Source organism: Lepus europaeus, chromosome 6 (assembly GCF_033115175.1).
Source record: "Lepus europaeus isolate LE1 chromosome 6, mLepTim1.pri, whole genome shotgun sequence".
NCBI classification, from domain to species: Eukaryota; Metazoa; Chordata; class Mammalia; order Lagomorpha; family Leporidae; genus Lepus; species Lepus europaeus.
Genome location: NC_084832.1, coordinates 77,038,305 through 77,058,840, shown reverse-complemented (window position 1 = coordinate 77,058,840; position 20,536 = coordinate 77,038,305). Strand labels below are relative to the sequence as shown.

The window sequence follows — 20,536 nt, the reverse complement described above, 5'->3', positions numbered from 1 at the left end:
GCCGAAAACTGAGGGTGGGAGACTGTGGTTGGCGGGGCTTGGCGTGGGGACCGGGCCCCAAGGCGGTCCCCTACATCCCTGGGGCAACACATGCGGGGTTAGGGGAGCCTGGTGGCCTCCTTCACAGGAGGGATGCCGTGGCAGGCGTGGGCAGGTGCTGCGCGCCCTTGCCCGGGAAGGCCCTTGGCCACCCCACGCCCCAGCAGCGTCTGCCGGGCAGGGCGGGGTGGAATAGCTAATAGGGACCGGAGGGGGATGAGTAAGCCTTGGCTTTGAGCAGCTGCCGCCAGGCAGGAGCGCGCCAAGTTCGGAGGGGAAGCTAACCCGGCCCCGAGCGTCGGAGGTCCGGCCCGCGGCCTGGGAGGCGCCTCACGGGAAGATAAAACGCGCCGAGACGCGCCGGGGCCGCTTTCTGCGCTCGGTGCCTGCCGCGCTCCTGGCCCAGGGCGGCAGCTCGGGACGGGCAGGCCGTCGGGGCGGGCAGGCGGGCCGGGGCCAAGCGGACAGCCCGATCCTCCGCGCGGCGCACACGCAGGCAGGGTGCCCGGCCCCTCTCGGGGACGTTCAGGTGCGGGCCCAGACCGCCGGGGCATGGCTGAGGCGGCGGCGTGCGAGCCGGTGGCCCGGCCGAGCCTGACCTCCATCTCGTCGGGGGAGCTGCGCAGCCTCTGGACCTGCGACTGCGAGCTGGCCCTGCTGCCGCTGGCACAGCTGCTGCGCCTGCAGCCCGGCGCCTTCCAGCTGCGGGGCGACCAGCTGGTGGTGCCCGGCCCCGGGGAGCCGGCAGCCGCGCGCGGGGGCTTCAACGTCTTTGGCGATGGCTTTGTGCGCCTCGACGGGCAGCTGTATGGCCTCAGCAACTACGTCAAGAGGTGGGTGGCCTCGCCGCGCGCGCCCCGGGCCCGCCACCCGGTCCCCGCAGACTCCCCGCACCCTCCGGAGAGCCCTGACTGCCCTAGTCTTCCCCTTGCTGACTTCCCCCACCCCGGGAGCCTGCCAGCTCTCCCCGCCCTGGCTCGTTCTGCCCTTCTCTCTGACGTGTTGCAGCTGCCCAGAAGGGCGTCTGCAGGGCGCAGCAGGGCCGGCAGGGCATCCACCCGTACCAAGCACGTAACTGGTGGGCGCTCTTTCCACTCCGACTCCCTAACTGGGTCAGATGAGGTCAGATTGGGGGCACACCCTCTAGGGGATGTTTGCAGCTCAGCGGGGGCTGAGAGACTCACACCCTTGGCTTGAGATTTGGGATGTGTGGGGGTAGGGCGGCGAGGGAGGGAGGGTACACAGCATTGAGCGCAACTAGCTGCTCCTGGCAAGAAGACCCCCTTGGAGGGGGCGGGCAGCGTTTCCCACCTTTGGCATCCCTTAAGTGTGTCACAGATAAAGAATGGAAGACAGAATTCTTGGCAGAATCCGGGGAACAAAGCTTGAGAAAGCCTAACGGAGGGCCACGGGGGCTACCGGGTGACCAGATGGCTTCTAGCTAAACAGGTGCAGTCAATGTAGCTTCTGGGAGCCTGGCTCTTGGGCCAAACCTTTGGCTTTCCTGGAAGGAAGGGCCTCCGCGGATGCTTAATGGTTGTGGCCAAAGTGACAGAAGCACCTGGGCAGAAGTGACAGCGGCCGGGGTGTGGTGCCTCCGTCTGAAGCCCTCTGTGATCCGGTGGCGTTGCCAAGGAGGGCATGTCACCTCTGCTTCTACTTGACCTTGGGGCTCCCAAGGTCACCATGGCCGGGGTTGTCTTTGTGCTTGGGCCGTGGAGCTGAGTGCGGAAAAGGGCTGAGCAATTTGATTCAAAGCTAAGGAAGCTGACCAGTGCTAAAGATGCCGGAGACAGCCAAGCTGTGACGCCCTCTGTGGGTGGGACAGAGCCAAGAGGCGCCAGCCAACAGACGAGATACTTAAAATGCCGCCTTCAAAGCTGTCCCGAGAAAAACCTTCATTTTCCGAATCAAGATGGTGAGGGCTTTGCATACCTGGAAACCCTTCTCCTGGCAAGAATGTCTCCTGTTTTTAGCGAAATGAAAATTCTGATCCAGAAGCAGAGGACTGTGGGCGGAACTGAGTCATACATCAGATGTACAAAAATTTAAAAAGAAGATGCAGGGGCTGAAAAGCGGAAAGGTCTGGGTTTGAGGGTGTGGTTTTTGGAGAGAGCCACCTCCTCCACCTTTGGATGCTGCAAACTGCGGTGTGATTTTTGAAGTGTGTCACTAACCTGGACATCTCCCGTACAAAAGAAAATCAGAGAGTGTCAAGCCGAGAATCCACAACCAGGGGCAATGACCGGGTGACACAGAGCAGCGGGCACACACAGCCCAACAACAGGTTCTCCTGGCTAAGCAATGGTGTGGGGGCTTTGCACGCTGCAGAGCCTCTGATAGCCCTGCAGGCGAAGGGAGGAGCAGGCGTCTTCCTCCCAGGGGACACACTGGGCAGGGGAGGTAGGCTTTTGTAACTAGGCATGCAGCCCTGAAGGGCGATGGGGAGGGACCCGAAAGGAGAGAAGCCTCCAGGAAGACACAGAGGACTGGCAGCAGTGAGAGGCGTGGCCCTCATGAAGCAGGCGATGGAGGGCATGTAGAAGTGAGAGTTCACACACCTGCAGCTGCTGTGCCTCCCCTGCCACAGAAAGCCAACTGTCTTTGACCTTGAGGATGGCTTAGAACCCCCGCCCTCCAAATGTTGCTCCACATACAGCCATGCTTCTTATTTTCCTTCCTCCTTCCCTTCCCTCCTTCTTTCCTCCCTCGTCGTCTTCTCCTTCCTCTCCCTCCTCCCTCTTCCTCCTCCCACTTCTTCCTCATCAACAAGCTCTGGTCAGTTTCCTTAAAGAAAAGGTTTGCCTGATTGACTTTTCCTGTGTCTGTCCTGGGCTGCTTATGAAGATTTCAGTGTCTCCCAGATTGGGGACAGGCAGGTGCACACCCTATGGTATTTTTCCACCTGCTGCACCCAATTCAGTTGTGAGGACGCCAGCTTTGCTTTGCCTTGTCCTTTGTCTGCAGAGTCAGCCCGTCCCTCAGCACGCTCTTTGCACTTGTCACAATGAGTGAATGGCACCTGGAGTTGATGGACTCATGCAACCTTTTTATCTGGCGTTGTGTTCCTGCCTTTGGTGCAGAGCAGTCTCGAATCCAGGGCAGCCACCAACATGGCCAGGGATCGTGAAAGGCAAATTTCTCAGTCAATTGGATCCCAGAGATTTTGAGAATCGTAGGTAGAATTTTTATCTGGAAATATAGATATGTGGAGTCTTCGAAAAGTTCAGGAAAACGTGTGTTGTGAAAAACTATGCATGAATTTCAAAGCTTTCCTACCAAAATATACTTATCTGATTTGCAAATTTCACAGAGACAGAGACAGTGAGCAAGAGAGCTCCTCTCTGCTGGTTAACTTCCCACATGCCTACAATAGCCCCAAGCTGGAGACTGAAGCCAGGAGCCAGGAACCCAGCCCAGGCCTCCCATGTGGGTGGCGGGAACCCAAATTCTTGAGCCATCACTGCTGCCTCCCAGGGTCTGCATTAACAGGAAGCCAGAATTAGGAGAGGAGTCAGGACTCGAACCCAGGCACTCAGATGTGGGATATGGCTGTCTCAATGGGTGGCTTAACTGCTTGGCCAAATGCCTGCCCCAAGCTTATCTTTCAGTTCCGTCTGTTTAGGAAATCTTGGAAGTCAGCTCCCATGTACCTAATGTACCTGACCATCCAGGTGGTTGATGAGCTTCTCCAATGCGTGTGAAGAATCCTTGCTCTATTAACGCATTCGGATTTTTTAAAAATTCAGTTTGTATTTTTGGTGAGGAATAAGCCTACGTTGTATGTAATATTCCTTTTCTGGGCCTCAGACGTGTGTGCTGTGACTCTTCGAGGTTCTTTCCCGAGGAACCCTGGGAGACCAGAGCCACTGCCTTTGAGGGTCGGGTGATTCATTTACTCAGAGAGTGCACACGTGAGCCCCGCGCTCTGCTCTGGTGCTTCCTCTGGCCCTTGAACACTGTTCTGAAGACATACGCACTAAATAAACCTAGCAGCCTGTGCGTGGGGAGACGGCGTAGAAGTGGCCACCGCAGGACTTAAAGCTCCTTCGTGAGCCTGCTTTAAAAATATTTGCCCTACTTTATGAGATTTATAGCAAGACTTTTGTTGGCATTGCTCCCTTTCAAGCTCAGGATTTCTAGCTGTGTTGCAAACAAAACCTGCTCAGGACATCAGGTGTCTATCATAGCTACTCAAGAAATCATTCGTTCAACACGGAAAAGCCCAGATCACCATAAGTTATCTCTCTCCCCCTTTCTCTCTCTCATAAACACACACACACACACACACACTCACACACACACTGCCCTTTTTCTCTATAATGTAGCCTCTTAGTGAAATATAATGCCAAACATAACCTCTTATGTCTTTTTTTTTTTAAAAAAAGACTTTACTTATTTGAAAGGTAGAGTTACAGACAGTGAGAGGGAGAGACAGAGGGAAAGGTCTTCCTTCTACTGGTTCACTCCCCAAATGGCTGCAGTGGCTGGAGCTGAGCCCATCTGAAGCCAGGAGCTTTTTCCGGGTCTCCCACATGGGTACAAGAACCCAAACACTTGGGTCATCTTCCACTGCTTTCCCAGGCCATAGCAGAGAGCTGGATCAGAAGTGGAGCAGCTGGGACTAGAACCGGTGCCCATATAGGGTACTGGCACTGCAGGCAGAGGATTAACCTACTGCTCCACAGCGCTGGCCCCTCTTATGTCTTCTTTCAGCAGTCCCATAGCATGAAAGAGGTTGCTCGGTGATAAATCCAAATCAGCAATAACAGTGGTGGCTACTAATATTGACGCGAGTGCTAGGGATGGTGCAAAAGCAGGTACTACCTCGCAGAAACTTACCAAGTCACACCCTTGCTACTTCCTCTTTTTTTTTTTTTTCTTTTTAACAGATGAGAGTACTGGGACTTGGAGGGATTAAGTAATTTACCCAAATAAGAGGCTGCTGAGCCGTAGAATGAGGGCTCCTGAGCAGCACTGTCTGCTTTGAGCAGCTGCCCTTGACCCTGAAATCATCCTGACTTACCCTTGTCAGCAGCAGCTTTCTCACCCACGCGCAGAACCTACGAGCCCTACAAGCAAATACCTGGAAGTCCATCGGCCACTCAGCATCTTGTACAAAATCAGCCCGAAAGGGGCAGTGAGCACAGTGGTTTTAAAGGAGTTGCTAAAAGCAGACGAGAGCTGCTCCCCCTGCTAGGTAGATGGGGTATGGTCACACCCACCTTGAGGGCAGCCACAGTGGGCAGGAGACTCAGTCTAGAGGAAGTGTGGACAACCATGAGCACCAGGTTCTGCTCTTTGCCAGCTGAGTGACTTTGGGAAATGTAGTCTCTGTGTGACTCAGTTTCTTTAGCTGCAAAATGGGTGTAACAATACCAGCAATCTTACAGGGTCATTGTTCAGCATTGAACTTTATAAAGTCTTTAAAAACAGTGGTTGCCACTCTAATGGCCACTTGGCAGATGTTAGCTTTCTTATATATTGTTGCTATTACATAACCTATTAGCCAAATGCCTTACCTACATTATTGAATCTGTTGGCCGCTTCACGCGGCTCTTGTTGTCAGCCAGATTTTACCGGTGAGGAAGGTGAATCTTAGCAAGGTTAAAATACTCACACTTGGATCTGATAACGGGAAGGCCGTGAGCCACGCAGCTCTTTCCTTCTTTGGGAGCCTTGCCCTGGACGTGCAGCCGTCCACTTCCTTCTTGCTTGGAGTTCACCTGAGCCTCATGAAATGCCTGCCTTCTGCACAGGGACAGCTACCTGCAGTCCCCAAGGCTTGGCTAAGCGGGGACTCCTCCTGGGGTCCCCCCTCCCCCTTATTCTTGCCTACCCCTTGATGATGTACTCTCTTCTAGTACCTGACTCACCTCTATACAAAGCTCTAATTCCAAGCTCCGCCCTCCCCTCACCCCTTTACACACAACCCCCCCCCCCCGCCCCCGCTCCCTTTTACCTCTCTGTCTCTGCCTCTCAAATAAAAAACCTTTTTTAAAAAAAAATAAAACAAAGAGCAGGTATTCAGCCTAGCTTTTAAGACTCCTACATCCCACATCAGGGGGCCTAGACTTAGAGCTCCAGCTCCTGACTCCAGCTCCCTGCTGATGCAGACCTGAGAGGTGATCGGGTTCCTGCTACTCCTCTGGGAGACCTGGATTGCATTCCCTGCTTCTGGCTCGGGCCCAGGCCCATCCCTGGCTGTTGCTGGTATTTGGAAAGGGAATCGGGGGATAGGAGCTCGATGTGTATGTGTGTGTGTGCGCGCGCCTGCCTGTCTGTCTCTCTCTCTCTGTGCCTCCAAAATAAGTTTTTAAAATTATGATTTAAATGACTAGGACATAACGCAGTGGTGCTTAGACACATGGATGAAAAAAAAAAAAAAAACTATGCGATTTCTCTGGCGTTTGAATGATTTACCAGTTCGGATGGCAGAGACCGTACCTTAGATGGGGCACAAGCCTCCTGGGAGCTGCCTGAAATGTAGCTTCTGAGTGAGAAAAATCAGGAAGGGGCTAGGGTTCTGTGTTTTGCAAGCTCCCTGGTGAGGCCCATGCTGTTCCTATGTATGCCTCATTTCATATTGAAATGGTCTGTTTGCTTATCAGGTCCCTACTGTGTCTCTGGGCAGCAAGATTACTTCCGTTCTCATGAGTAATTCTTGGCCCCTTTTCGGAGTTTCACACACTACACATCGAGAATTGCCTAATGAGCGGATGACTGAACGTGTGTATTCCTGAGTCAAGCCACGACACCCGTGTGGTAACTGTGCTTAAATTCACTAGAGCCCGGGGCAGAAGGAGGAGGAGGGCAGGAGACAGTGGGCAGCCCCGCAGGGGCATCTTGCTTAGCTGGAGGAGAGTGTCCCGGCCAGCGATTGCTCAGCGGGCATTGCAACCACAGTTACAAATGCTCCCTGCAGAACCTGGGCCTCCTCTGCAAAGCCTATGGCAATGTGTGCCCTGCTTTGTCTCTGCTCTGCCCTCTGTATTTTGTCTTCTTGGTTTACTTTTCTCTTTAGTTGTAACAGACACATGTCCTATACAGTTTCCCACGTGAGCCATGTTTACGTGCACGGGTTAGCGACTGCGTGGGCAACCACACCCTGGTGCAGCCAGCACCATCATCCGTCGGCAGGATTTTCATCTCTCGGAGTGAAACTGCGTCCCCACTACACCCTAACTTCCACTCGCCCTCTCTGTAGCCACGGTAATCATCGTGCTAACGTGTGTCCCCTTGAATCTGATGAGGCCGAGTCCATTACATAAGTGGAATTACAGGATCCTCATCTTACCGTGGCTGATGAGTTTCACTCAGCGAATCTGTGCGATGGCATGTATCCGTTTCCTTCCTGTTGCTGACTAATATTCCACCCTGCTTATCTGCTGCATTCCATGTACAGGAACCCAGGCATTCTGGTATGAATGCAGGCTTCCTAACCTGTGTCTCAACCACTAGACCAAACACCCACCCCCATACATCTTATTCAATCATTTTGTTTATTTGAAAGAGACATAAGGAGAGATCTTCCATCTTCTGGTTCACTCCTCAGATGCCTGCAACAGCCAGAAATGGGCCAGACCAGAGCCAGGAGCCTGGAACTCAGTACAGATCTCCCGTGTGGGTGGCAGGGGACCCAAGTACTTGTGCCATCACCTGCTGCCTCCCAGGTTATGTATCAGAAGGAAGCTGACTTGGAGGTGCAGCTGGGACATTTTAATACACACACACACATACACACACATATGCACACACACACTGTCCTTTGGGGGAGGGCCATGGCATTGAATTCCTATTTGTCTTTGAGCAATAAATTCCTAGGGTCAAGGGAAATGTAGGGCAACTTTCCAGATCATTCTAGAGATGAGGAGAAAACTTCAGGAAGTCCTGGAGAACGGTGGGCATCTTAGAGGGCAGGGACCTCAACCACTGCTGCGTAGCTGGAAGCAAAGCCCAGTGCTTCCCTGAACCTGCCTCCCACGTGTTGCACCCACTGAGCTATTCTCTGAAGCCTTCCAACCTGAAACAAGAGGAAAGACACGGGAGCAAGAAAGGAGATGCTCTTGTTCAACTGTCTTTCTGCCATTCTTCCTGCCTCACTCCCTGGTAACTGAAACAAACTCAGCCCTGGCCGGGGTGGGGGGTTAGAGCTCATGGAACTTCACCCTGTGTGCAGGCTCAGTGGGCAGCATGAGATACAGTGCTTACGGAGCCTCACTGGGGGCCAAGTGTGTGCGTCCACGTCACATACACCTCATTTAACCACCACACAGAAGGCAGTGGCGTCCTGCCCCTGTTACCACTGAGGGACCACAGGTTCAGATAGGTTAAGGAACTCACTCAAGGTCACGGTGAGTGGGGGCTCTGGAACTTAGTCCACACGACCAGTACCTTAGGATGCGAATTTATACACATGCATGTGTGAATTATGTATTTTATTCATGTATATAAATTACATAAATGGGTTGCTCTGGATCGTTATTTTTAATTGCTACCTAATAATTGTACAGATAAGGGGGTACGATCTGGCATTTCGACACAAGCTCATGATGTGTGATGATCAGATCAGTGTAACTGGCATAGCTAACACCTCAGGCGTTTATCATTTCTTCCTGTTGGGAACATTTAAAATCGTCTCTACTAGCCATTTGGAAATATTCTATCAGTTGCTGTCATCCATAGTTGCCCTACTGTGCTACAGGACGTTAGGGGTTATCCCTCCTCTCCAAGGGCTCCCTGTGCCCGTTACCCATCCTCGCTCCATTCCCCTGCTGACCCCTTCCCAGGCTCTGGTCTCCTGAGCCTGGTTTACTCTCTACTTGCATGAGATCCATTTGCTGGTGCGGTGTTTGCCTTCCCGGGTCTGATCTGTTTCACTTAACATAATGTCCCCTACGTGCATGAATTAGGGCTCTCACTTGGAACGCCGTGCTTCCCGTGACACGGCCGTGTCTTTCAGGGGAGCCAAGCCAGGCTTAGAAGGTTTCAACCTAGAAGCATTTGGGGGAGAGGGGGTTCGGGCAGGGGAAAAGCAATGAAGAAACAAGAGATGAAAGGGACTGTTTGTTTTTCCTTCCTAATGGTAACTTGTGTAAACAGAAATAGTCAATACACAGAGGCGATATTGGCCTGAGCCACTCTGAAACATTTGTGAATAAAGATCAAATAACCAGTTTCTAATGTAGTCTGGTAAGACTCATCTTAAACTAATGATTAAATGTCAGATACTTAAATACCGGCGTGATTTCACAGCTAAAGCCTCTGATCATTTTGTGCTGTGGTGCCTCATGTAGCCAAGCTTTATAGTAGTGGATCTGAAGGGAACAGTCACATTTACTTACTTCTCTGGAACTTGAATGGTCAGATCGTAACTAGGAGGCTGGACACACAGGGATTAGTGAGGCACCGTTAAGCTCCACCCCCCTCCCTTATTTGCAGTTTAGCTTTCGGTAGTTTCGGTCGCTCACAGTCAAGCGAGGTCAGAAAATATTAAATGGAAAGTTCCAGCACTAAATCACTCATGGACTGTCAATTGTTCACCGCCCTAAGTAGTGTGATGAAATCTGTCGCCAGCCTCTCCATCTCAGGGCACGTGAGGCATCCCTCTGTCCAGTGATCTGTGCTGTACAAACTGCCTGCCTGTCAGTCACTAGGTAGCCTTCTTGATGATCAGATCAACATGCTGGGTGTTACAGTGCTTGGGGCCTGGGCAGGCACCTGCCAGGGGTCTCTGAGAGCATCACCTGAGGATGATGGGCACGGCTGTGGTTCCCGTTTGTGGCCTGGGGACAGAGAGGGACCCTGCCACCATCTCTGGTCTGCGAATCCTGGCCGCAGAGCCCTGGGGTGGGAGTGTCTCACACAGCTGCTGACATGCTCGGTGAGGAGGTTTGTGGCCCAGTACAGCCCTTCAGGTAGGTTTGGTCATGTTGCACAGGTTTTATCAGTCAAGTCATTCTATTCCATTCAGGCTCTCAGATGGGTAATTCATGTGTAGGTCACACGTTCCACTCAGTATTCCCCACTTCTCTGATCTTGCTAAATGACCATTTTCTGAACTGTCCAGAGTTCAGAAATGTCTTCTACACAATTCTGGGGAACGTGATTATTCTCCCAACCACTGGTCCTTTCTAAACTGAGATCACTGTCTTTGTCTTTAAGCTTGTGGGGTTCAGTGGGAGAAAACCGATGATGTCAAAATCAGGTGATTTTTCCAATCAGGCAGAGGGAAATACCACACTGTCCTTTGTGCCATTATAAAAGCAATCAAAACTGCAAATTCCCTGGGTGCCCTGCACACAAACACCCAACATTTACCCCAGAGAAATTCCGTCACATCGTGGGAGTCGGGAGAATTGAGGAATTGTCTTGAGCAAAAGAATAAAGGTGCTTACATGGCTGGAACTTACTTCCATGATAAGCAAGCTTGAGGGAGAGTGTGAAACTCCCCTTGGATGAACCACAGGTGGGGTCCGACTCTGCCCCCACCCCAATCAGGCACCTGCCCTTCTGATGTTGATGCCTGCTGAATACATGGATGGAAGAGGGGTTACAGGATGACGCAGAGAGACGCCTGTCCTGCTCTCCTCCCACCCTCTGCTTGCTAGGCTCTGAGCCCTCACATACAAGAAGGCACCTGTGCAAGCCCACCTGGTGCCAGCACATATTTGGGGCTTCATGAATATTACTGAATGAATGAACAAGAAAGCATGAATGAATAGTGATTCTCTTTTTCCTCAATCTCTTTTCTTCCTTCCTCTGGTACCTTTTGACAGTTGGCCATTTGTGACAAGGGGCAGGAAAAGCCCTTCCCAGGCTTCTAAGGTGCCCCCACCTGCCCCGTCCTGGTGAAGGTGTAGGTGGGGTTTAAGAAGAAACCTACAGAACCTGCCTGGCATCCTCTTACCCAGTCCCATCCCTTCTTACACCCTCCAGGTCCCTCCTTGCACTCTGCCCTTTCTCCAGCCCCCTGCCCACACCTCCAGGACGTCAGCACCTGCACCTCCTTTCATTCTCTGGACTACTCCAGCTCTGTGCGCCCTGCCCCCATCCTAGGCCCCGCCCCCAAGCCCCACTGATGCAGATGTCTTGGGAGGTGGAGAGTGCTTTAAAAGCCTGATGAAAGCAAAGGCAGGAAGTGTGTTAGAGTCTCCATCAGGGGTCGGATTTAAAAGCTCTCAAAATCAGGTCTGACAATCCCAGCAAAAAGATAATGACATAGGTTTCTAAGAAACCAAGCTGAGAGCCAGGGAGTGGATGCTGTGTTTTTCTGCTTCGGGGTAGATGGTCTCCCTTGTGATCTTGACCCACACATGGGTCACGGTCTTGTGTGTTGGCCTCTCTGAGGGGGGTTGGGGGAAGCAGGCTTGAGGGGAGAGACAGCAGAGGACTGTGTGGCCACGGCCCCCTGCAGCAGCTGCTTGCTCTCTGAGATTGTGATTGTCACATCAGGCACTAGAAGGACAAGCAGTCGGGAAGAAATGCTTGGAGCTGTCCCTGCTCACGATTGATGTAAAACACGCGTGCTGCCGTGTAGCGCAAGGCAGCCCATGCTGCCAGCTCAGCCCGGCTATGTGCTCTACACAGATGCTCACAGCTGCAGCCACAGGAGCGGCTCTGCACTTAAGAGGGACCGAGGCAGATGCATCCTTCAGCTCATTAGATGCCACTCAGCCAGCCTTTGTCCACACCATGTTTGAGCTTGGCTGTAGCTAGAAAAATCAGACTTCTGCAAAAAAGCTAACTTGCAACTGGATCTTTTTGTTAGCCTTGTGGGTAGAGACTTAGAAAGGCTACTTGGAAAATTTGTAGGGCAGGGGAAAAACGCTTGCATGCTGGATGACACAGTCGAGATTTAGAAAGAGTTTTGCTAAGCTGGAATAATGAACTAAAACCAAGGTGACTAAATTTAATCAGCATAGGGGCAAAAGTCGAATTTTTTAAAAAATTGCATCGACTTGGAACAACCAGGAAGATGTGAATTGGTAATAGTTTGTATGTGTGGCGATTGATTGAGTCATGTGAGGGGGAGCTGGGTTTGTCTTGGGATTGGAGAGGGAAAGTGGGGAGGAGATGGGAAGGGAAATTCCAGATTCACCGGTCATCAGATAGTGACTCCCCTGAAGAACACTCACCCATTACACCAAGAGTGAATTCAGTTCACCCTCTGGCCAGACGGACTTAGAGCTTCAAATGGTCTCTTAGAGCCCAATTGAAAGATGGTTGTCATCTGTTAAAGGTTACCACTGAGAGCTAAGCATCAATTCCAGGCCACCCCATGGACCATGGCGCCCCTGGGTCACACTCTCTTCCCTCAGTCCATGAACTGTGACAAGGGGAATCAGATTGATCCATGTGGTACAAAATATGGTGACCTCTGCAATAGTACATTTTGGGGGCTTCCCTCCAAGGTTCGTGCCTGTGGAAGGGACCTGACCAGCAGCACGTCCCACTCCTGACTTAGGTGCGGGGGGTGTTACATTTGCAATTATCTCTGCTTTTTTGTAGATATGTGGAACTGACCAACTACTGTGATTATAAGGACTACAGGGAAACCATATTGAGCAAACCCATGCTGTTCTTTGTGAACGTGCTAACCAAAAAAGACACCTCAAAAGGTAGGTCTGTAAACATTGTTGCTTTGGTCCTGCCTTGCTGGGTGTTGGGCCGAGGCATGCTGATGGGGTAGGAATGGGGCATGAGGAAGACAGGTGGAAGTCAGCTTCTGATCAGGCCAGCAGTGAGGAGCCTGGTCTCAGAGGGCATCTGAAGCATAGCATGAGCCTATAGAACCAGCCTCTAAGTGATCTTAGAGCAGACGTCACCTGTCTCGGAGCTTTCTTCCTACTTCCTGTGTCGGTAAGAACTGACCTGACATCCTAAGCCTTCAGAGGTTCCACTTCCTGTCTAGGCCGGAAGTGACTTGACATCCCTAGCCTTCAGAGGCTCTATTTCCTGTCTAGACAGGAAGTGGTCTGATGTTCTGAGCCTTTCAAGGTACCCAAATGACTGGAGCTCTGAGGAAGATTTATAACATGCTCTGTCACCCCTCAAACACTGTGCTTGAGGCTTGCTTTAATGTAATTAAGTGGCACAATGGCCCTACAGGTTTATCATCCAAATGGGGACATTGTGGAGTATGAAAGCCATCACAGTCCAGATCTCCAACACAGGTGGCAGAAACCCAACCATTTGAGCCATCACCTGTTGCCCTGCAGGGTCTGCATTGGCAGGAAGCTGGAGCCGGAGAGTTGAACCCAGGCACTCTGCTATGGGGTGTGGGAATGTTACTGGTGTCTTAAGCACTAGGCCAAATGCCTGCCTGCCCATTTTATAGATGGGGAAAGTAAGATAAAGAAGTAGCACTCGTAGATGACTTCATGTTTCAGCCCCTGGTGTTAGAACTTCACGTATTAATAGATACATCTCCTTATTATTCCTTCCAAGAAATCAGATTAACTGGTAAGGTTGATTGTTTCATCTGATCAACGTTTTCCTTCCTACTCTTGCTCCAAGTGGCATGAGGAAAATCATGGGCATAAAGTTGTATGATACAGGTAGAACTTCTTGAGCTTGCTTCCAAATAGCTTTCTTAAAATGAGGAATAATCTACCAATTTCAAAGAGACTTCCTCAGACATCCACACCACTCAGATTCTGCGTATCCCATAGTTCAGTCGCGATGCTCTCTCTGCAGGCAAGGCTGGGTACAGAATACACAGCAATGCTTGTTAGAACAGCTGGGCCCTCATGTTCTTTGGCTTGCTGATGACCAGAAAGCCAGAGAGTTCTCCAGGCTGTGTCAAGTACACCCCGCGTTCATCTCTCAGAATGAATCAAATGAAAGAATCAGGGGCCTCTCCTTCTTGACATTTTAATGAAAGTACAGGGAGTGCTACCAGGACATCTTGGTGCTGTAGGACAGCTATTGTGGAAGGAGGTATAGAAGTAAGTTCTATGATGCAGAAACTTAAGATAGTCAAGTTTAGACTGTGATCAAGGCAACATATCCAGTCCTGTCACTATTCTAAAACTGCACTTTTGCAAAAAATCAGAAGAGCTACCATTTGCTCCCAACAAGTACGAATGCTTTCCAGAACTTTGTCATAATAAATATACAGAGAAACAATGGTTGTAACTGCATGCTATCCTCTGGAGCTGTGCAGTGCACAGCCTGCTCAACCAGCACAATTGTGGAATAGGATAGCCCTGAGTGTTTAATGACCCTAAAAGTTTTGTGTTTTTTTTTTTTTTTCTGTGTGAAACTTAATTTAGGGGATGGATGTTCTGTGGCATGGCAGGTTAAGCCACCACTTGGGATGCCTTCATCCCGTATCTGAGTGCTGGTTCAAGTCCCAGCTACTCTGAGCTTCTGATCCAGCTTCCTGCTAAAGCACCTGGGAAATAGCAGATGATGGCTCAAGTATTTGGGTTCTTGCCACTGATGTGCGAGATCCTGTTGAAGTTCCTGGCTTCTAGATTTGGCCTGGCCCAGCCCTAGATGTTGTGGGCTCTTGGGGAATGCACCAGAGGATGGTGCATTCTCTCTTTTCCCCTCTTTCTCTTACCCTCTGCCTTTCCTGTAAATAAATAAATACTACATAAATCTTTGAAACTGTCTTAAAAAGGAGGCAATTCAAGGTATCAAATACCTTGCTTGCTTTATTTGCTTATCCATCTCTTATCTCAAAGATATAAGGTAATTTATACGTAAAGTGTCCCCCAAAATAATTTGGAAGAAAGTAAAACAGGGATAAGAGAAAGAAGATGAACAAGGTTAACTCAAATGCATTCCTTGGAAAGGTAAACCTTTCTTATTGTAAAAACTACAGGTCTGGCTCTGAGGTGTCTCAAAACCACACCCTGGCTGGCACAGACAGAGGGGGGACAGAGGTCTCGGTGGGTCTCCAGGTGAAGTGCTTGAGCCCATGGAGCTTGATGCTGGGGGCTGGGAAGATGAAAAGGTTGCTTGCTGATGCTAATTCACATCTCCTAATGAGTCAGCGCTTCCATCATGCAGAGTTGGTCAGAAGAAGGCCTAGGGGTTAATAAAACAGCGACAACAGAAAAACTACCACCAGGACACACACATGGTATTATTTAAACAGTGGGAGGTGCTTTCCACATCTGGGCTTGTGATAGGGCCAAGGGCACAGAGGAGAGTCTGTCTCAAACCGCCTTGGTTCTTAGAACCCAGAGAACACTGGTTGGCTGGAGAGGCTGGGGAGAGATGGAGGAGGGACAGACAGCATGGAAACCCTGGGCAGCTTTCTTGCTGGATTGGGCTCATTTTCTGCTTTGCACATGAGGAAATGTCAGAGAGAGCCAAATAGCAAGGTGAGGACGTGAAGCCAGCTGGCTGGATTTTGCACACTTTTGCCCGTGCCGTGTTCATCTGCAAAGATCAGATTGCGGAAATTGTAACCTGTGAGACTTCTGTGACAGAAGCCGTCCTGGGGAGAAGCTGGTGTCCTGAAATGCTTTCCCAACAGCCTTCAGCCGGGTCCCCGCAAATCTGGAAAATCCTTGCAAACATTTCTAGAAACCTGGTCAGGCTTTGCAGTGAGGGTCTGAGGGAGTGGCCAGACAGGAGGGAAATTTGCAGCGAAGGGGGAAGCACTGTGTGGGCAGCCCCTAGGAACATGCTTATGTCCCTGGTGCACACTTCCATCTGAATTCCGCCTGCTGTTTCTAGAGAGGACGTACGCCTTCCTCGTGAACACGAGGCACCCCAAGATCAGAAGGCAGCTGGAGCACGGCATGGACATGGTCATCTCCTCAGTGATTGGGGAAAGTTACCGGCTCCAGGTAAGCCTGTGCCTGGCTGAATCCCGAGCCACCAGCTCCCTGGGGCACCTGTAACTTCCGTGCTAGGAACCAGCCCCAGCGCCTTTGCATAGTTCCAGGCGACCCTGTTATCTGGGAATCTTTTGGATTCCTGAAACCGCCGGTTGTACCAAACTCAGCTCACATGGGGACTTCCAAACCTCATGACCAATAGGATTAAAAGATAAGATTATTTTGGTGCCAACTGAATTGAAATACATGCAGATGAGAAGGTCTTCAAAAAGCGGAATAATGCCTATTCTGAAGATATGCATGACTCTCAAAGCTTACTGGCACCAAAATCAACATATCGTTTAAGTCAGTTGTTTCACAAGCTATTTGAAGTATTCATATACCATTTAATCCCATACATGCACACATATATAAGGTTTAATTTATAAATTGGGCACAGGAAAAAGATTTGCAACAGCAATTGAAAATGGAACCGTTATCATACAAAGTAAAACAATTTAAGACTTAGAAATTATTCTTTTTTAGAATTTCCTGTTTAATATTTTTGGGCCGCTGGTTAAATCTGTGGGATGTGAGAGCACAGATAAGGTGGGACTATGTATACCCAGTCGCTTTGTTCCCTGTTGCATCACTATTGCTACCAACAACATCACTCAGTTTCTGGCAACTTATTAGAAATAGAGTAAAAATAAATATGTTTGACCACACAGTTCAAAATCTTTAGATGGAATATGGAACACAAAGGTCTATTTTTTTAAAAAAAGACAAAATGTAAGAATCTTTGTGAATGAGAAAGAAGGGGTGTGACATTTTGGATAGCGGGGAGCTGTGAATTCTACAACACCTAAGCACATGCACTCAATTTCCTGCTTCTTTCTCGTTTTCAGTTTGATTTTCAAGAGGTGGTGAAGGCTTTTTTCCCTCCAGGAAATGAGGTGCTTAATGGAGAAAACCTGAGCTTTGCCTATGACTTCAAAGCTGATGCACTATTTGATTTCTTCTATTGGTTTGGCCTCAGCAATTCCACCGTCAAAGTGGATGGCAAAGTTCTGAATTTGTCAAGCAGCAGTCCAGAGAAGAAGGAGACGATTAAGTTATTTCTGGAAAAAATGAGCGAGCCTTTAATTCGAAGAAGCAGTTTCTCAGACCGGAAGTTCAGTGTCACTTCCAGAGGTAGGGTGAAAATTCTCGGGAGTGTGTGGGATGTGGTTATGCAGAGGGTAGAAGGACGCCGTGATGGGAGAGGATACCCAGTTAACTGGAAAGGCAGGCCCTACTAATAAAAGAGCAAGATCCTACCACGTGAGGCAGAAAATAAGGCATGTTCACCACCAGAAAGAAACACAGTGGCTTTTCTGTGGGTTTTTCTTAACGTTCAATATTTAATTATGGCTGTTTATTATTAATGAATGCATATCAATTAGTTCATAAGCATTTGCAATATTAAAGTGCCTATTTATACACATTTAAACATCACTGGCAAGAATTGAAACATGATGAAAGAATGCTGCATTCCCTCTGTGTGTGTTAGGGTGGAAGACTGCTATCAGTTATCAGCTGGGCGTGGAGTCTTTATGCTCCATATGCACCTCTAACAACATCTGGAAGGGTTCTCCGGATCTTGTGAGACCACAGAAGGATTACTGGAGGTTTCATTGAAAGCTGTCACTGGCATGTGGGGAGGGGGGGTTCTTGGCTTTGAAGCCCAGTGGCTCAGGCAGGTGGCGCCCACCCCCTCTCCTCTGGAGGTGTCCCCCACAGAGCCGGTTCTCTGACTCCTGCTGGGCTGGGCTGCAGAGCAGCACCTTGGATCAGAACTCAGGCGGCTGTCTGCAGAGAGCCAGTGTCCTCCAAGGTCACGTGTGAAACTCCGTCTTTGCTGATTGTATTTACTGGCAGTTGCTTCTTCCACAGCAATAATGCTTACTCCCAGCGACTTGTTGTCCTGGGCGTGATCTCTCTCTCTCTCTCTCTCCCTCCTTCCTTCCCTCCTCTCCTCTCTGTCTCTGTCTTTCCCTCTGTCCACCTGTCTCTGTTCCTCCCTTCCCTCTCCATCTTGGCCTCTGCCCATCTCTCTGCCTCCTTCTCGGTTTCCTCTGTCTAGCTCCCTTTCCTTCCACGTTGCTTTAGCTTGTTCAGTCTCTGTCTCAGTCTCTGTGTCCGTCTCTGTCTCAGTGTCTCTCCTTCCACGATGCGTTAATCCCTGTCTGTAAGGCTGCTGCTCTCTGCCTCACTGCAGCCATGGCGGTGACAGGGGTTATACTTGGGTGCTTTGTGGGAAAGATTGACTGCTGCCCTGTTCCAACAGCATCAGATACCTGATCCTTCCTCCAACACACTCAGCCCCACCCTGGGCCGCAGCAGCCTGGGCAGAGTCCACCTGGTTCTCCGTGGCTCACGCATGTCCTGTAGGCTGCATCTCAGGGGTGCCACGGAGCGGATGAAGCTGGGCAGTGCTTCCTTGCAAGTTTGCCCTGAGCCAGCCCTGGGGCCATTTCAGCCCAGGAGCAGTGCGACAGGATCCTTCTTGGAAGCTGTTACAGGCACTGCAGATGGCACAGCCAAGACACACCTGCTGCCCTGGCTGGCAGGCTGAGCCTGGCTCCCAGCCCCTGGGCACATGGGCAGAGCATAGGGGCACACTGCTAACCAGGCTCCATCCCCTTCAAAAACTGACCTCTGTCCTGGGCCTCTATTCCCCCAGTGAGAGAGTTCGTGCCGCTCCCTGCAGACCTACTCCAGCCTGTGGGAAAGCAAGTGGCAACCACGTCCCACTGGTAGACAGAGAGCGATGCATTTCTGTTCAGCTTGTGGAGTTCTTCTGATGAAGCCAGGCTTCCCTGTTAATTCTTGAAATGGTTATGTTGTGCGAGTTTTAAAGACACTGTTGGTTTTTTGGATTTTGGATTTTTGTTCGTTTGTTTTTGCCATGTTAATAATGCACACCTTGTTTCCTACTTTTTAGGTTCGATAGATGATGTTTTTAACTGCAATCTGTCACCCAGATCATCCCTGACGGATCCCCTGTTGGTAGAATTCCCATTTCCCAGCGTTCTGGAAACGGAAGAGACGCCCAAGCAGTTGATCTGATTGGACGGAACTTTCTGGCAGCTCCTTCGCTCCAGGCCTGGGCGAGACTGCAGGGTGAGGGGACAGGAGGAGGTGAGAGGCAGGCCTCTCCACCTGCTTGTCGGGCCCTGGCTCCTCCATGGCCTCTGCAGAAGGTCCTTTCTTGCATTTCTCTGCATGTGACGCCTTGGCAGGCCCAACACACTTGACTCTCTTAAAGGTTATGGCTACTGGGATGGAAGGGCTCTGGGCCCCGCTCCCCCGGCATAGCTGGCTGGCTGGCTGGGTATATCCTCTACTTTGAACACTTCTCCAAAGAGGCAGAGAAACTGCACTTGCACATTTTGCTTGGGACCCTGGCCCCCTGGGACTTTTCCTGGAAGCCATTGTGGGTATTGTCTGGTCTGGGTGTCCACTCAGTATGGGTTGGGAGGATGTGACCCTCTGCTTGGGACATCCTTGAGTCCACCCACACCTAGCGAGCCTGGGGTTAGCTGTGCTGTTCCCTTGTAAACCTGAATGGGCACAAAGCCTGTAGCATCTTTCGAAGGTGGGCAGGTACGTTTTGCATCCTGCCCATGTGTACGTTCAAGGTAAGGCTTCCTGGGGTATGGCCAGGTTAGCAGGAAGGTGACCTTGCCCACCCACTGCCCTAAGTGTGAACTCCTTGGGCCTCCCATGGAGGAGGTGGCCAGGTGATGTGAGACCAAGTGGCGATGCCAAGGATAACACAGGTGCACTGTCCTCCTTGGGAAAGCACTCGTGTGAGCTGGGTATGTTAAGTAAGCTTCTAGCAATCCTAACACAAAAAGCAAAACAGCCGAATGCTCTAAGGCTACCATAGCACACCGTTACAGCCGTACGCTCTTCACCACATAGCCACAGCGGAATTCTTCCAAAGCAAAAATAATAAATAAAAATCTTATCAACTTACCAAAAAAAATGCGTCACTACGTATGTTTGTAATGAGAAAGATTTGTAGATCCTGAAGACAATTCTCTCCTTTATAGAAGTGCTCCTGTGTGACACATTTCGCTAATACGACTGTGGGTCCTGCCATTTGTACTGGAACTCGATACGACATTGGCGCGATTAAAACTTTTCTTAGCGTTCAACCTAGAAGTGCTTAACTGTGTTGTCAAGTGTGTGGGCGATGTTTCCGTTGCGGTTTGTGAGTGGCACACTTGCCTTGTCACTAAGCTGCAGTAGGAAGGCTGGTTTTCATAGACATCTTCTCAAGAAGAGCCTTTGGAAGCACAGAGTTACAGAGGATGTGGAGCACCATTTGAGAGTGATCTTCCAGAAAAGAGAAAGGGAATCCTATTTAATAATAGGCGAGGATGAACATTTCAGTGAAAAATGAATAGTAGCAGCAATAAAGTAAGGTTTATATCAGTGCAAACAAACCTGAGGTAGATACCAAGTATTAAATGCTTTCCAAAGGAAACTCTACAGACAAAATTGACCAAGAGGAATTTTTTAAGTTGCTAAATTGAGAAAAAATACCTCTAATCGCCCCAGGAATGGACTAAGAGCTGGGCCGATCCCCCTTCCCTCCCTCCCTCCCTCCCTCCCTCCCTCCCTCCTTCCTTCCTTCCTTCCTTCCTTCCTTCCGTTAATATTTATTT

The 20,536-nt window shown here is 50.2% G+C and overlaps 1 protein-coding gene across 1 annotated transcript; it reads left to right on the top strand.

Moving 5' to 3' along the window:
- Positions 1 to 562: 562 nt before the first annotated feature.
- MEDAG (mesenteric estrogen dependent adipogenesis) lies at positions 563 to 20,030 on the top strand. The gene is made up of 5 exons (XM_062194405.1): positions 563 to 872; positions 12,550 to 12,659; positions 15,736 to 15,848; positions 16,727 to 17,012; positions 18,805 to 20,030. Exons 1-5 carry the CDS (start codon positions 592 to 594, stop codon positions 18,927 to 18,929), a joined length of 915 nt encoding a protein of 304 aa, XP_062050389.1. The 5' UTR covers positions 563 to 591; the 3' UTR covers positions 18,930 to 20,030.
- The last annotated feature ends 506 nt before the right edge of the window (positions 20,031 to 20,536 follow it).

Bases quoted from the DNA above. Each gene is read 5' to 3' on its own strand.
- MEDAG (XM_062194405.1), top strand. From the start codon at position 592: ATGGCTGAGGCGGCGGCGTGCGAGCCGGTGGCCCGGCCGAGCCTGACC. The intron at 12,660-15,735 runs GTAGGTCTGTAA...TGCTGTTTCTAG, and splicing joins CAAAAAAGACACCTCAAAAG to AGAGGACGTACGCCTTCCTC. The intron at 17,013-18,804 runs GTAGGGTGAAAA...CCTACTTTTTAG, and splicing joins GTTCAGTGTCACTTCCAGAG to GTTCGATAGATGATGTTTTT.